This window comes from Pristiophorus japonicus, chromosome 14 (assembly GCF_044704955.1).
Source record: "Pristiophorus japonicus isolate sPriJap1 chromosome 14, sPriJap1.hap1, whole genome shotgun sequence".
In the NCBI taxonomy this organism is placed as follows: Eukaryota; Metazoa; Chordata; class Chondrichthyes; family Pristiophoridae; genus Pristiophorus; species Pristiophorus japonicus.
In genome coordinates this window covers 184,463,862-184,479,227 of record NC_091990.1, presented here as the reverse complement: position 1 = coordinate 184,479,227, position 15,366 = coordinate 184,463,862, and the positions used below count along the sequence as shown (strand labels likewise).

General features: G+C 41.0%; 1 protein-coding gene across 3 annotated transcripts in view; it reads left to right on the top strand.

The window, feature by feature from the left end:
* The window catches only part of lmo1 (LIM domain only 1), a 42,578-nt gene that overhangs the window by 15,099 nt on the left and 12,113 nt on the right, over positions 1 to 15,366 (top strand). For all 3 annotated transcript variants that reach the window (XM_070898688.1, XM_070898687.1, XM_070898686.1), the window contains exon 2: positions 11,532 to 11,745. In XM_070898688.1, coding sequence (XP_070754789.1) covers positions 11,540 to 11,745 — 206 coding nt within the window. In that variant the 5' untranslated portion in view covers positions 11,532 to 11,539. The remainder of the gene's footprint in view (positions 1 to 11,531; positions 11,746 to 15,366) is intronic.

Sequence of the window (15,366 nt, the reverse complement as noted above, 5' to 3'; positions counted from 1 at the left end):
AGTATGACACAAAAATCTGTGGACCCCACAAAACAGCATTGTCTTCAAGAGCATTCTTGCACATGGAGCTTTCCTGTGGTGCAATGAAATTGCCTTGTCCATACCACCTAGGTCACACCTAGGCCCAATTGAAATATTTTAATATAATTTTCAGGCCCTCGGTGAGATGCTTATACACTTTCTGTGAGGCCTCTGCACATGCCTGTTTCCGGCTGTAAAAGCAGGGAGTAGGAATCAAAACCGGCTGAAGGCCAACTTGTCTGACGTCCTGGCTAGGGTTGCCAACTCGATGTATTCCTGGTGGTTTTATCTCTTCCCCCATGCCACCACCATTGGTCACTCCACACATTCACCTTCACTGCACCAGACGTCCTACTTAATTGGATAATTCTTGTGCACTTTTTAAAATCCATCCCAATATGTGGGGCACGGGGGTGGGGTAGGAACATGATGAAGCCTGATTTTTCTCCTAGCTTGCTTGCAACAGTATCGTGAGATTGATCTTCAATTCCTGGATGGTTGGCCATGTTTACAGTCCTTGCCTGCAGTCTCCTTGTCCCTGTTTAAACAGTATTAACTTGCACTGCTGGTGTGGAATGTGAGGGAATCTACCCTTGTATTCAAGATGGATATTGCTGACTGAGCAAAAGTAAACTTACTGCATTATCAACTAGTGATGGTTCATAAGTAGCTTGCTACTTTAAAGTTCAAATGACCACTGGTACCCAGTTGGTTCAATACGCTGGGTACAGTGTTCCCTGTCCTCTAGTGATTTCACAATCTGTCTTCAAGGAATGTAGTCTTGGAAGCTATGATGTAATCCTCCTGGTACTTAATATCCCATTGCCCATGTACTATTATTTTTTAAAATCAGTATTAATGAGAAATTTATAGTTGAGACTAGATTGTTCAATTGTGACCAATTCTTGGTTTGAAACTAGTATTGACACTTAAGGTGGGGGCTGATGTAAAATTGAATGTGAAAATGGACTTTGGTGACTTGGTGTAATATTTAAAGGTAGTAAAGCAAACTGGGCCTTGTTTTAATCTAATCTAATTTTCATGGCAGGTAGTGTAAAGTGCCTTGATTTTGAATTGTGCAGTCAGAGCATAATGGAAACGAACTGGACTAATAGTCAGTAGTTCAAATCCTTGATTTGTAAGAATGAAAAAGGTCATTTTAAAATGCCAGCTTCCAAGTGTTGTGGCACATGGTATGTTCTTGTGACATTCCTCTCAACATGCATTTAGCAAGGGAAAAGCTAGTGTTTGAAGAGTACAGTAACCTTCTCCGTATGAGTCATTCAGGTAGTAGTGCATGTTCCCCCAATTTGATCTCATTTGAAGGTCAACCTCACATCACTGATCGTCATTACCCCACAAGTTGGGTTAAATGAGAAACTTCACTTGTGCTGCAGTCTTAATTGTATCTGCAAATTAGAGAATATAATCAAATCGCTCTTTCCTTGTGCTTATAGCTGTTCAGAGTAGAAATAAAATTAATAAACTACCCGAATGTTTTTTGCCCCCGATACCTTTTTACTATCCTACTGGCTTCCATTTGGCTCAGTTGAATATTTTGATCAGTAATTTTGAGGGGTTTGTCCAAGTTGGTTGGCAACTTGATCTGGAGTCCTGCAATAGTAATGGTTTTAAAAGCATCTTAAATATAACTCTTCTGTCCAATGTTCACTAGCTTTCTCTGGCTTGCACTTCAACAAGTAAGGGGACATTTCTTGGTAGATTCATGTTTTTGTTTTAACCCCAGCCACAAACATTTTATAGAAGGCATTTGACAAGGTGCCACAAAAGGTTACTGCACAAGATAAAAGTTCACAGGGTTGGGGGTAATATATTAGCATGGATAGAGGATTAACGAACAGAAAACAGAGTAGGGATAAATGGTTTATTCTCTAGTTGGCAATCGGTAACCAGTAGGGTGCTGCAGGGATCAGTGCTGGGACCCCAACTATTTACAATCTATATTAACGACTTGAAAGAAGGAACAGAGTTTGCTGCCGATACAAAGATGGGAGGAAAAGCAATGTGTGAGGAGAACACACAATCTGCAAAAGGACATAGACAGGTTAAGTGAGTGGGCTAAAATTTGGCAGATGGAGTATAATGTTGGAAAGTGTGAGGTCATGCATTTTGGCAGAAAAAAATCAAAGAGCAAGTTGTTATTTAAATGGCCTTTATTACAAAGGGCTTGGAGTATAAAAGCAGGGAAGTCTTGCTACAATCTACAGGGTATTGGTGAGGCCACACCTGGAATACTGCGTGCAATTTTGGTTTCCATATTTACGGATAAATTTAAGACAGTTTCTTAAACGATAAGGGGTTATGGAGAGGGGGCATGGAAGTAGACCTGAGTCGATGATCGGATCAGCCATGATCGTATTAAATGGCGGAGCAGGCTCGAGGGGCCGTATGACCTCCTCCAGCTCCTATTTGTTACGTTATGTAAACATCAAGTATACAATTTTAGAGATTTGGTTAAAATCTAACTGTTATGCTTTAATATGCCAGCTAGTCTGTGGCTTGAATAGTAGCCGGATGCTTCTGGTGCTTCAGTGTTATGTGCAACTTTGTGTATTAGTCAGTGAACATATTTTAAAGTTTCGAACGAGGCATAGAGAATTCAAATAAAGCTATTGCACTTGCTCCCACAAGATACTTGGCTCAATCTCCAGTCTCCCCCGCTAAAGCTATGTGTCCACTTATTGAATAAATGATTTGACCTAAAATTGTAGTTATATTGTTACTGATGCAGCACAATTTACAATTCAGCTTCATGCAATTTGCTGGAAATGTGGTTGTGCTGGAATGATTAGTTTAAACTAAAATAGGCTTTTGTAAGGCAGCTACCTTGAGTTATCTTCGCTCTCACTCTCCTTTTTTTACTTACTTACTTACTTACACCCCCACTTCATGGCACTATATTGGTGCCCTAATGTACCATCTCCATTTTAGATGAGAGAATTGCTACAGAAGGTGCAGTTTTAACACCTTGACTTCAAAATTCATTGTCATTTCTTAACTACAAAAAGTCACTCCACTCATTCATGAATACAGCTATATATATATATATATATATATATATATATATATATAATATTGAAGCAGTAACATTTTAAACTGCTAATGCATTTAAAGTTACTGTACTCTTGTTGAAGTAGAAAAGATTAGTCAGCAGATCCAGCATATGCATATTTGAGGATGGGGCAGAGGATGTGAAAGGACCAATTTAAATATGTATGCTGCCACAATTGGAGGTACAAAATTGACCTTTTCTGTAACTTAAAGTCAACTTTAGTAGAATTTCTAATGAGCCACATTCTCTTGCAAATTGGAGATTGGGTTAATCATCTGGTGGTTGGTTTTTAAATATCCAAGCTTCTGTTCTCATTACGCCAGTTCTGCCCTTTACTTATGACTTCACCTGTAGAGAGCAGCTCCTAATGAGCATTAGTTGCTGCCAAAGAACACAATTGCTTGTATTGGAAGATTCCTAGGTAATGAAGGATGTCCAATACTGTACATAAATGGCAGGAATTCTGCAGTTTTGATCCAATGAATGAAGAGCCAAGTGGTTTTTACACCAATGTCAGGATCTGAACTTGAAGCACCTACAATAGACTGCATTCAACAGTAACTCTTGTGCATTTAATTTCTAGTCCTGATTCCATTCACTAATTTTGAATCTTGTACATTGCATCATACATGGCCAGTACTTAAATGTAGGGTCCCACATTGCAAGTATTCTAGAAGCAATTTTGTTCAGCTCACTCCCAGCATGCAAGCTCTTTCATAGATTCAGATAGAAATGGGCTGCTGTACCTCAATCTGGACAAGAACATCATCAATTTCGAGAATCAACTGCAGCTTTTATGTTACTATTTGGTTACTTCCTGAAAATAGTCAGAACTTGACATTTGCCTGAATCCAGTTGCTTGAATTCCTTCTTGATCAGAATGTTCCTTTTTAACTAGAGATTGAGGTAGCTAGCATCGATGTAGTCTGCCTGCTCCTTGAAATAGCCACCAGTATTGTGGACTGGTGCAAATTGAAGGCACCTGGGGTGTTGCACCTGCATTTTGTTCCTTGGTCTGGCACCACTTGCAATGAAAGCCTTTCCTATTCGTGTGTGTCACGAGGCTGTTGGGAGCCTGAATGACTGGCATCAAGAGGCCCTGCTCTTCAGGGAAACTGGCCTCTTGTGCTGTTGCTTCCCTTTCCATGGGGAAATGGATGATAGATTTACCCCTATGGGCCACAGATGAGGAAGCAGGAGGGTTGAGGCTCGGGTCTGTTTAGTAGAATTTCCCAGTACCAGAAATGGACTTGCTGTGCTCAATTGATGAATTTAAGGAAGTTAATTACACTTCTGGTATTCATTCTGCAAGGTGAATAAAAGGTTCTCTGTTATAAAATGTTCAGATCCTCTGCTTATGAAGTATAACCTTCGGAAATGTACTCGTGCAATGAATATAAGATGCTGAACTAGATTTTTTTGAAGATTGCCAGTTACAGTATCCTAATGTGCAAGGATCTTGAGAAATATTAATCTACAGCATCCCTTTAACTTATTTGGAAATCAACCATCTAATAATCTTTCATTAATGGAGAGCAGCTTCACTGTCATTGTGACATTTGAGGAAAATTACAATGAAAAAGGTTATGATGTATATATGTTGCACTGCCATAGATGTCTAGAAGAGTGGCCATTAACCCATTATATCTATCCTGTTTTATTCCCTTGAAATTTCAAAACATTTTAAAATGAGCTGCCACTAATACTCTCCACGCTGCCCCCCCCACCCCAAAATAAAACATCCTGGATTTTAAAGCCACCTGTCACTTGGAACAAATATAGAAAATGTTGGTCATCATTGTGGAAAAAGTCAACCTCCCAAATAGGATTAAGAATATTATGTTAAGCTTGAATATATTTTTGCAAATGAAGGACAACTGGACAAAGTAGTTAATGGTGAATGGAAGTATTTTTCCTTTTTCTCCAAGATGAGGCAAGCGGTTCATAACTTGTTAATCAGCTGGGGAAAAATGTCACAAGAATTAGGAACAGGAGTAGGCCATCTAGCCCCTCGAGCCTGCTCCGCCATTCAACAAGATCATGGCTGATCTGGCCGTGGACTCAGCTCCACTTACCCGCCCGCTCCCCGTAATCCTTAATTCCCTTATTGGTTAAAAATCTATCTATCTGTGACTTGAATACATTCAATGAGCTAGCCTCAACTGCTTCCTTGGGCAGAGAATTCCACAGATTCACAACCCACTGGGAGAAGAAATTCCTTCTCAACTCGGTTTTAAATTGGCTCCCCCATATTTTGAGGCTGTGCCCCCTAGTTCTAGTCTCCCTGACCAGTGGAAACAACCTCTCTGCCTCTATCTTGTCTATCCCTTTCATTATTTTAAATGTTTCTATAAGATCACCCCTCATCCTTCTGAACTCCAACGAGTAAAGACCCAGTCTACTCAATCTATCATAAGGTAACCCCCTCATCTCCGGAATCAGCCTAGTGAATCGTCTCTGTACCCCCTCCAAAGCCAGTATATCCTTCCTTAAGTAAGGTGACCAAAACTGCACGCAGTACTCCAGGTGCGGCCTTACCAATACCCTATACAGTTGCAGCAGGACCTCCCTGCTTTTGTACTCCATCCCTCTCGCAATGAAGGCCAACGTTCCATTCGCCTTCCTGATTACCTGCTGCACCTGCAAACTAACTTTTTGGGATTCTTGCACAAGGACCCCCAGGTCCCGCTGCACCTCAGCATGTTGTAATTTCTCCCCATTCAAATAATATTCCCTTTTACTGTTTTTTTTTTTTCCCAAGGTGGATGACCTCACACTTTCCGACATTGTATTCCATCTGCCAAACCTTCGCCCATTCGCTTAACCTATCCAAATCTCTCTGCAGCCTCTCTGTGTCCTCTACACAACCCGCTTTCCCAGTAATCTTTGTGTCATCTGCAAATTTTGTTACACTACACTCTGTCCCCTCTTCCAGGTCATCTATGTATATTGTAAACAGTTGTGGTCCCAGCACCGATCCCTGTGGCACACCACTAACCACCGATTTCCAACCCGAAAAGGACCCATTTATCCCAACTCTCTGCTTTCTGTTAGCCAGCCAATTCTCTATCCATGCTAATACATTTCCTCTGACTCCGCGTACCTCTATCTTCTGCAGTAACCTTTTGTGTGGCACCTTATCGAATGCCTTTTGGAAATCTAAATGCACCACATCCATCGGTACACCTCTATCCACCATGCTCGTTATATCAAAGAATTCCAGTAAATTAATTAAACATGATTTCCCCTTCATGAATCCATGCTGCGTCTGCTTGATTGCACTATTCCAATCTAGATGTCCCGCTATTTCTTCCTTAATGATAGTTTCAAGCATTTTCCCCACTACAGATGTTAAACTAACCGGCCTATAGTTACCTGCCTTTTGTCTGCCCTCTTTTTTTAAACCGAGGTGTTACATTAGCTGCTTTCCAATCCGTTGGTACCTCCCCACTTTTTGCTATGTTGGAAAATCCATTTGATCTTTAAGAGTTGAGCTGTGAGGAAGCTGCTGAGGCAGAGGTTTTGGAACATTAAGCCTATGAAGGCAGTCAGGTTTGTCGGGAGGGGGAGAAAAGAGAGCTACTTTGAGGACGAATCAGTGTGCTGGAGAATAGCAAGTAAGACAACCCATTGGTGTGGGGAAGCATGACCTGTTTGTTTTGTATCTCGATGAAGATAAATTGTATCAATTGAACTAAGTGAATTTGATAGCTTGCTCTGTTCACTTGCTGCAAGTTAAAGCAGCTTAACAATTTGTAAGTCTTGCCTCTCTGTTTTTTGCAGTTTACCTTGAATGAAGAAATGTGAAAGGCACTAATATCCAGTTCAGATCACACATGGATGCTTCAGTTGCATCCCTGGATTTTATTTCACAAGTATCTATATGACCGTTACAACTCTCCCGATGTAAGGCACTCTGACTACTTACAGGAACGAATGGACCATTGAACCTGAAAAGGGACCCACAGCAGACCTAAAATTTAACAGCTGGAAATGCACAAGTCCACAACTGAAAGTCAGATCTTGTCTCTCAGATTTCTAGTGTTCATAGTCTCTTTGATTTGCCAAGTCAAATATATGAATTCCCATTTAAAAAAATTTTACATTTGACTCTTTACCCACCATTGAAAGATTGAGAATTTTAGACTTGAATGTTGACATGAAAGAGTTGACCATTTTGTGTACAGAAAATGCTAGATAGCTGTACAGGCATTTACTAAGTGTTTAACTTGAGTTAAATAATTTTGATCTTGAGCTAACTAGAACCAAGTTCAAAATAATTGGCTTACAGTACCTTTCAGCCATTGTTCTGCCTTTCGATCAGATCATGACTGATCTGTACCTCAACTCCATTTACCTGCCTTTGATCCATAGCCATTGACTCCCTTGCCTAACACACCTATTAATCTGAAGTCCTAAACATTTTAATTGACCCAGTATGCACAACCTATTTCCTGCTCGAAGTTTTTTCTAGTACCCAATTCATGACTCACAGGTGCTCTATATGCTGATGTGTAGTGTCTTGGTAGATGGTAATCTATTAATGGATTTGGATACTTGGCTAGCTGGAATGTTTCCATTAAAATACACAAAACCTGAAGAAAGTAAGTAGGACTGTGACATTATAGTCCTAGAAAAATATGTTGTAGCTGACTTGCCTCATCTGCTAAATAAAATTCTGATAGTCCAATTTCCTTCGGCATTAAGACTTGAGACTTTTATGCAGGCTGTGCTGAGTAAAAGGTAGGACTGTTTCAAGTTCTGGGTTGAACTTGGCTACAAATAGATCCTTGGAACTTTAACCAGTTTTCTACATGTAGCAGATAGTAATTTCTCGTGCTTTTATCTGGAACCAATTGCTACTACTGGAATCATCGTAGGCAGTCCCTCAATCGAGGAAGACTTGCTTCCACTCTTAGCATGAGTTCTCAGGTGATTATAGTCCAATATGAGAATTAGAGTCAAGTGGGACAGACAGTGGTTGAAGGAAAGGGTAGTCTGGTTTTCTGCAAGCTCCTTCCGCCGTCTGTGTTTGGTTTCTGCGTGCTCTGTGGCGAGACTCGAGGTGCCCAGCGCCCTCCCGGATGCTCTTCCTTTACTTAGGGCCAGGGTTTCCCAGGTGCTGGTGGGAATGTTGCACTTTAGAAAATCCACTGGGAGGACAGACGCACCAACGTCTGTGTTCTTGATCAGGCCAGCATCGAAGCACTGACCAGCTCTGTTGGACAGCCCACATCATCCACATGCCTGACACGAGACTCCCAAAGCAAGCGCTCTACTCTGAACTCTGACAGGGCAAGCGAGCCCCAAGTGGGCAGAGGAAACTGGAATAACTAGACATTGTCATAGACATGAGTGTAGTAATGCTAAAGGTAGTAATCATAGAAATTTACAGCATGGGAGGAGGCCATTCAGCCCATCTTATCTGCGCTAGCTGACAAAAGAGCTATCCAGCCTAATCCCACTTTCCAGCTCTTGGTCCATAGCCCTGTAGGTTACGGCACTTCAAGTGCACATCACATTTAAAAAGTACTTGGGTGAGGGTTTCTGCCTCGATCACACTTTCAGGCCGTGAATTCCGGACCCCATCACCCTCTGGATGAAAGAAATTCCCCTCAAATCCCCTCTAAACCTCCTACCAATTGCTTTAAATCTATCATTCTGGGCTTTATAAATAGAGGAATAAAGTACAAAAGTGTGAAAATTATGATGAACCTGTATAAAACATTGGTTTAGCCTCAACTGGAGTATTGTGTCCCATTCTGGGCACTGTACTTTAGGAAGGATGTGAAGGCCTTGGAGAAGGTGCAGAAAATATTTACGAGAATGATTGCAGGAATGAGGTACTTCCGTTACTTTAAGAAGCTGGGGTTCTTCCTGGAGCAGTGAAGATGAGGAGATTTGATAGAGGTGTTCAAAATCATGAGGGGTCTGGACAGAATAGATATAAAAATAGACATAGAAAATAGGTGCAGGAGTAGGCCATTTGGCCCTTTGAGCCTGCACCGCCATTCAATATGATCATGGCTGATCATGCAACTTCAGTACCCCATTCCTGCTTTCTCTCCATATCCCTTTAGCTGTAAGGGCCACATCTAACTCCCTTTTGAATATATCTAACAAACTGGCCTTGACAACTTTCTGTGGTAGAGAATTCCACAGGTTCACAATTCTCAGTGAAGAAGTTTCTCCTCATCTCGGTCCTAAATAGCTTACCACTTATCCTTAGACTGTGACCCCCTGGTTCTGGACTTCCCCAATATCGGGAACATTTTTCCTGTATCTAACCTATCCAATCCTGTCAGAATTTTGTGTTTCTATGAGGGCTCCTCTCATCTAAATTCCAATGAATATAAGCCTAGTCGATGCAGTCTGTCTTATGTCAGTCCTGCCATCCCGGGAATCAGTCTGGTGAACCTTCGCTGCACTCCCTCAATAGCAAGAATGTCCTCCCTCAGATTAGGAGACCAAAACTGAACACTATATATTCAAAGGTGTGGCCTCACCAAGGCCCTGTACAACTGCAGTAAGACCTCCCTGCTCCTATGCTCATCCTCTCACTATGAAGGCCAACATGCCATTTGCTGCCTTCGCCTGCTGTACCTGTATGCCAACTTTCAATTGACTAATGCAAGTCGGTATCAGTTGTCAGTTAACTCCTTGATGCTTAACTAATAAATGGATCCTGAAATGGTAAATTGATGTCTCGGCATTTGATTTTAGGTTGCATCATATAGGCCCACTCAATTGACTTGTGCTCCATTTCTACTATCTTGTGGCGTTTCCATTTTGGCTTAAGTTCCTTCTGGACTTTGCAGAGAACAAGAAGTATGTTTTTTTTTTCTTGGACAGCCTATATGACAAAGGAGAAATCTATCCCGTTGGCAGTAATTGAAAACCAGAAAATCATTGATCTAGTGCTGTGGAAACATGCTGTTGTTTCTTAAATGTAGTTTGATGCACGTTTGTCGTGGAAGTAGATCTGGTGTACAGTTCCTTTCCAAATTAAACATTAAAACTAGAAATTGCTTTCAAACCTTGCAAGAAAACATAGATTTGTTTCTAATATGGATATATTATGGTGTGCAACTTTATTAGATGGTTGGTAGAAATGGCAAATTGGATTCAATTCTACAGTCAGCAATGTGTAATTTGGCATGCAAAGCTGACTGCTGCCTATAGCTCCTGGGACAGCCGAGCCCTAAACTAATGAGCCGTTGAGAGCTTCTTGCCTCTTGAGAAATGCAACTTTTCCAAAAGTTAACTTTCAAAAAAACATTCAATTGGAGAATTCTCATTATTTATTTGCCAACAGTCTACCTCCCTCAGCTACCTTTTGGGTTTCATTTGACCCTTTGGGCTTGCGTGGAAATTGGTAACTTCACTGTACAAAAGATGACCAACTTGTAACTGCATGTCCCGTTCATCAGAATATGAACATTGGATTTTGGCTTTTCTTTACAGTTGCATGCTTAGGTAACACACTAGGATCCCTGCAATGGTACCTGAAATCAGACTCTGTTGGAAAAATTGCCTCTGGCATTTTTAAAGTTGATTTTGTTGGGAAATGTTGAATCAACATTCCTGTCTGGGCCCTTCTCCTCCCCCCACCCCCCCGGCCCCCAGGTCAGGTATTTGGCTCAGACACCTGCTTGCATTGCTGCAATTGAGGAGTTCCCAGTCTTGTAGTATTGTCAACTGTGGCTTGGCGTAGCTTTCTCTGAGTCACAAGATTGTGGTTTCAAGTCCTACTCCAGGAGTACTTTACTGTCTCTAGGTTCGGTCTTTTGGACAAGACATTAAACCAAGGCGCACCCTCTGTCCCTCGGATGGATGATCCCATGGCACTATTCCGAAGAAGAGCAAGGGAGTCCTCCCTGGGATTCCAGCCAATATTTGTTGACCAACACCACTAAAACAGATGATCTGGTCATTATAACATTGCTATTTCTGGGACCTTGCTGTGTGCAAATTGGCAGCGGTGTTTCCTACATTGACAGTGATTTACAGGTGTTAAGTGCTTTAGTATATCCTGTGGCCATGAAAGGTGTTATATAAAAGTATTTTTCTAAAGTAGACTGGAGCATTTTAGTGTGGGAGATAATATAATCAACAATTATGGGGGCATAAAAATGACAGGTGCTCATTCATGTCTTACAATCACAAATCCCAAGGTCATGAGAGGCGCTATATAAATGAGTCTAAAGTTGGCTGTTTTGGTAGCTCTTCTGTAAGTTGATTTTAAATGTTCAGTGAACATTTCAGGGCTGTCTCTCGGTAACCAATACTGATTCCAGTCTAGACTTGGTCACTATACAGAGTTTATATCTACTCTGGTAAACATCCTCATGATCTTGTAGTCTGAAAGCTTGGGGAAAGGGGGGAAAATTATTTAAAATTTAAATCTTTCTGACTAAAGATTCTTCTTGAATTGTAGGTGTACCAATGCTTTCTGTACAGCCGAAAGGAAAGCAGAAAGGCTGTGCTGGCTGCAACCGCAAGATCAAGGATCGTTACCTGCTGAAGGCATTGGACAAATACTGGCATGAAGACTGTCTAAAATGTGCCTGTTGCGACTGCCGCCTTGGAGAAGTTGGATCCACTCTCTACACAAAAGCAAATCTAATTCTCTGTCGTAGAGACTATTTAAGGTAAATATAATTCGGAAAAATAAATCGCTAATAAAAATCTGTAGCTGGTTAACACCCAAAAATGGAAATATCCTTTCTAACTAACTAAGCATGTTCATGCAGATTTGTAGAAGCCTCTTGTTGCAAGATTTCAGTACTGCAAATTATTGATTGCTTCTAAGATGGTAATTTAATGTGTTCAAGAAATACTTGCTCTACACACATACTATTTCTGGTCTGCTACTGGGATCCCCATGCAAAGCTTGTAAAAGAAAGCCGATATTTGGGGGGTGAGGGTTGCTCATACAAAATGGATTGATATCCCGACCTTATTTACACTGCGGGCCATTTTTCCCATCTTGCATCCAGAAAGACCTGGATCAATTTATCAATCCCGTTCACACATCTGCAAAAGCTTCAGTAAGGCCATCTTTTTCCTGCAATGCAAATTGAACAAAGCCCACCTTTTACTCAGCAGAGCTCCTTCATTCCTATTGTACAGAAATTAGGACTGCATGCCATATGCACCATCACACTCCAAATAGCATAACCGGTTATCCAACAACCTCCTGAAGTGTGTGGTAATCCATTTTGGATCCAAGAAAGATGAAACGAAATATATTCTAAATGGTGATAAACTAGAAACTCCAGAGGAGCAAAGGCTGTCCAGGTACATGTCAGTAAAGGCAGTGCACAGGTACAAAAAGAAACTAACAAATGGAATGTTGGAATACAAAGTTATATTTCTGTTGTGTATAAAGCCTTGGTCAGACCCTATCTGGAGTATTGCGTGTAATTCCGGGCACTGCACCTCGAAGGATATATTGGCCTTGGAGGGGCTACAGTACAGATTGACTGATCATACCAGGGCTTAAAGGGTTAAACTGAGGACAAGTTGCATAAACTTGGGTCATAATCCCTTGTTTAGATTGAGGGATGATCTGATTGAAGTATTTAAAATGCTAAAGAATTTGATAGTTACATAAGCGATTTCCTCTGGTGGAGGAATCCAGAACTCCACCTCCAACATTTTCAAAAACTGCCATTGGTCAATGATAACGCTGCATACCAACTCTCCCTAAAGCTTTCTCCTTGTACACCAGCTTAAATGCAAGGTTAACCATTGCTGTACTGGAGTTGCTTGGGTTCAGGAGTTCTATTGCTTGTTACCCCATTGCAAGTTTGATTTTTACAGCAACCATTGTCATCTCTGCTTTATGTTCCACATAGTGGCAAAGGTCTATGATCTTTCCGTTTGATCAGGGAACATTTCCTGAAAAGGGTGGGAAATAATGAATTATATGTTGTCTTTTGATTCCAGACTTACTTATAACTAGCAGAGGTTATTCTATTCCAGTTATCAGAGTATGAAACACTTCAAGCTACAATTGAATTGGAGGTTTGCTGGTTAGTGTTGGGGAAATAGTGTGTACTGAAGAGCACATTATGAAAGTGGTGCATACATCTCTGGAAGAAGTCATTTAAGGAAAATTTACTTTGCCCACCTGCATATTGGGATAGTGGTGTAAAATTCCTTGGCTGGCTTATAACAATTGGCATAATCTTTTATTCACTGGTTCTTCCTGTATTTCAATCTTGGGCAATGAGATACAATATGATTGCAAAATGCAAGAAACAAAAATTTCACTTAGTCTTTTTTTAAATTAACCGCATGTAACTTAAGACCTCGATTTCCGATATATAGCTTCATTATATTTAGTCACTTACGGAAGTGGCATAGAAGTCATCTTTGGCACTATCTTGGGTCGAGTTCTTAATTTATACTGCATACAACATAGAGCACTATAATGAGCCAATGTTCAATGGATGTCCAAATGCAATCAATATTTGCCACAATTGCAATGTGTTTTTTTTTAAAAAAGCAAGTTAGAGTAAAAGATTCCTTTTATAAAGTTGTGGCCTGTCACCACTTTTTTTTTTTAGTAATGCATTCTTCAAGCTTGCTTGGGAGATCTGCAAACATTTCTGGAAACTCCAGTCTTATGAGACAGCTACCCAAAGTGTGTTCGCTACGAAAACATTTAGCAGGTCGTAACAAAACATTTAAGGCCCAGAAAGTGCTGGAAACTTGTGCCATTGTGCCGCACTTGTATCGTGGGACCCATCTTACAGTGGGCAAGTCCCAGCAAATTGTGGCTCAAGTTACTGATGCCATTACTTGTGCATGCTATAATTTCTTGGGACTTGAGCCGCTCTGTGACCCTCACAGTTAAACTAGCTTTGTTGGTTTCACCCCAAAGTCAACAAATGTGATAACTGAAACCTGCCCTCACAGCCCCTCTAGAGTCTGCGACCCACAGCTTGAAAGCATATCCTTTCACAATATCTTTCACATCCTCAAGATTACCCATTGTGCTTCATGATTGATTACATTTTTGTTAAATGTAGAAAGCGGGTGATAAATTTGTGCACAGCAAATGGCACATCTATGTTTTGGTGAGGAATATTTGCCGGGATGCTTAAATTTCCCACTGTTCAGTAAGTTGCTCAGGAAGCAACTGGTTTTGGTAAGAGAATGTTGCACTCCCTCACTGCTGCACTGAAATGTCTCCCTATATTCTGTACTCAAATCCTGCAGTGCGCTTGAGGTGCGTGTGCTACTTACTGAGCCAAATGCAACGTATTCCTTAAAAATTGTGTCAGTGGCATTAAGGATTCACTTTTTTATTTGCCGGACATGAAAAATTGTGTACAACTGAATGATCAGAATTGTCTACTTGTACACCAGTAGCTATAGTTACATAGAAACATAGAAAATAGTTGTTGCTGAGTTTTGAAAGTAGAGTTAAAATAGTTGAGAATTACTTTTTTCTGTAGTTTTTATGCTGCTGTGCAACAAATTGAGCAAATGAAGCAGCTGGTTTGAGTTGTAAAGCTTTCTGTAGCCATTGTGAAGTAATGCGGAGTACAGCTCCTGCTAGAGGCCTCGACATAAGGGGCTAGAAATTTGTTTTTTGGTGAAAGCGGTATTTTGTCGCCAAAAATGCTGCTTTCGCTCCTCTACCGCTACGAGGCCTAAAATTCAAGCTTTAATTTGCACAGCAGTAAAAAATCGGCGTGGCATGAGGATTCGTGGCACAAACCGCAAATTTTCTGCAACTTTACTCAGAGGCCGAGTAAGTACTGCTGCAAGAGAGGCCTTGGGAGGGGCGGAAATCACAACATTTATGACACTTAACTATTGAATCGCTGAAAGAGAATTAAATAAAAACTTGCCTTTTTTTGCAGGTCTTCATACTTGCCACTGCTCTAAGGGCTGCAATGCAGCTTTTTCCTTGGTGTTTTTTTTGCCCTAAATAAAAGTGTGAAATGAGCCAATTTTTTATTTCGAGTCTTGCATGGCGGCTGTCCACTCCCCAGCGGTACTTAAAAACCGCTGCCGCAAGATGTCTCTGAATTTCCCGCCGACCGATTTTTTTTTTTTCCGCGTAAAAGGCAAAATGTTGCTCAAAAACTGGTCGCCAGGTCGGTGAAGTTTTAGACCCTTGGGCGTTTAATCCCACAGGTTGGTTTGGGCCAACAGGTTTGATGCTACTCTGGAGCTGCAGACTTTTCCATGGCAGTGCTGGATATGTTCCTAGATTGGTTTTGAGATAGTGACTGATGCTGTGGTTTGTTCAA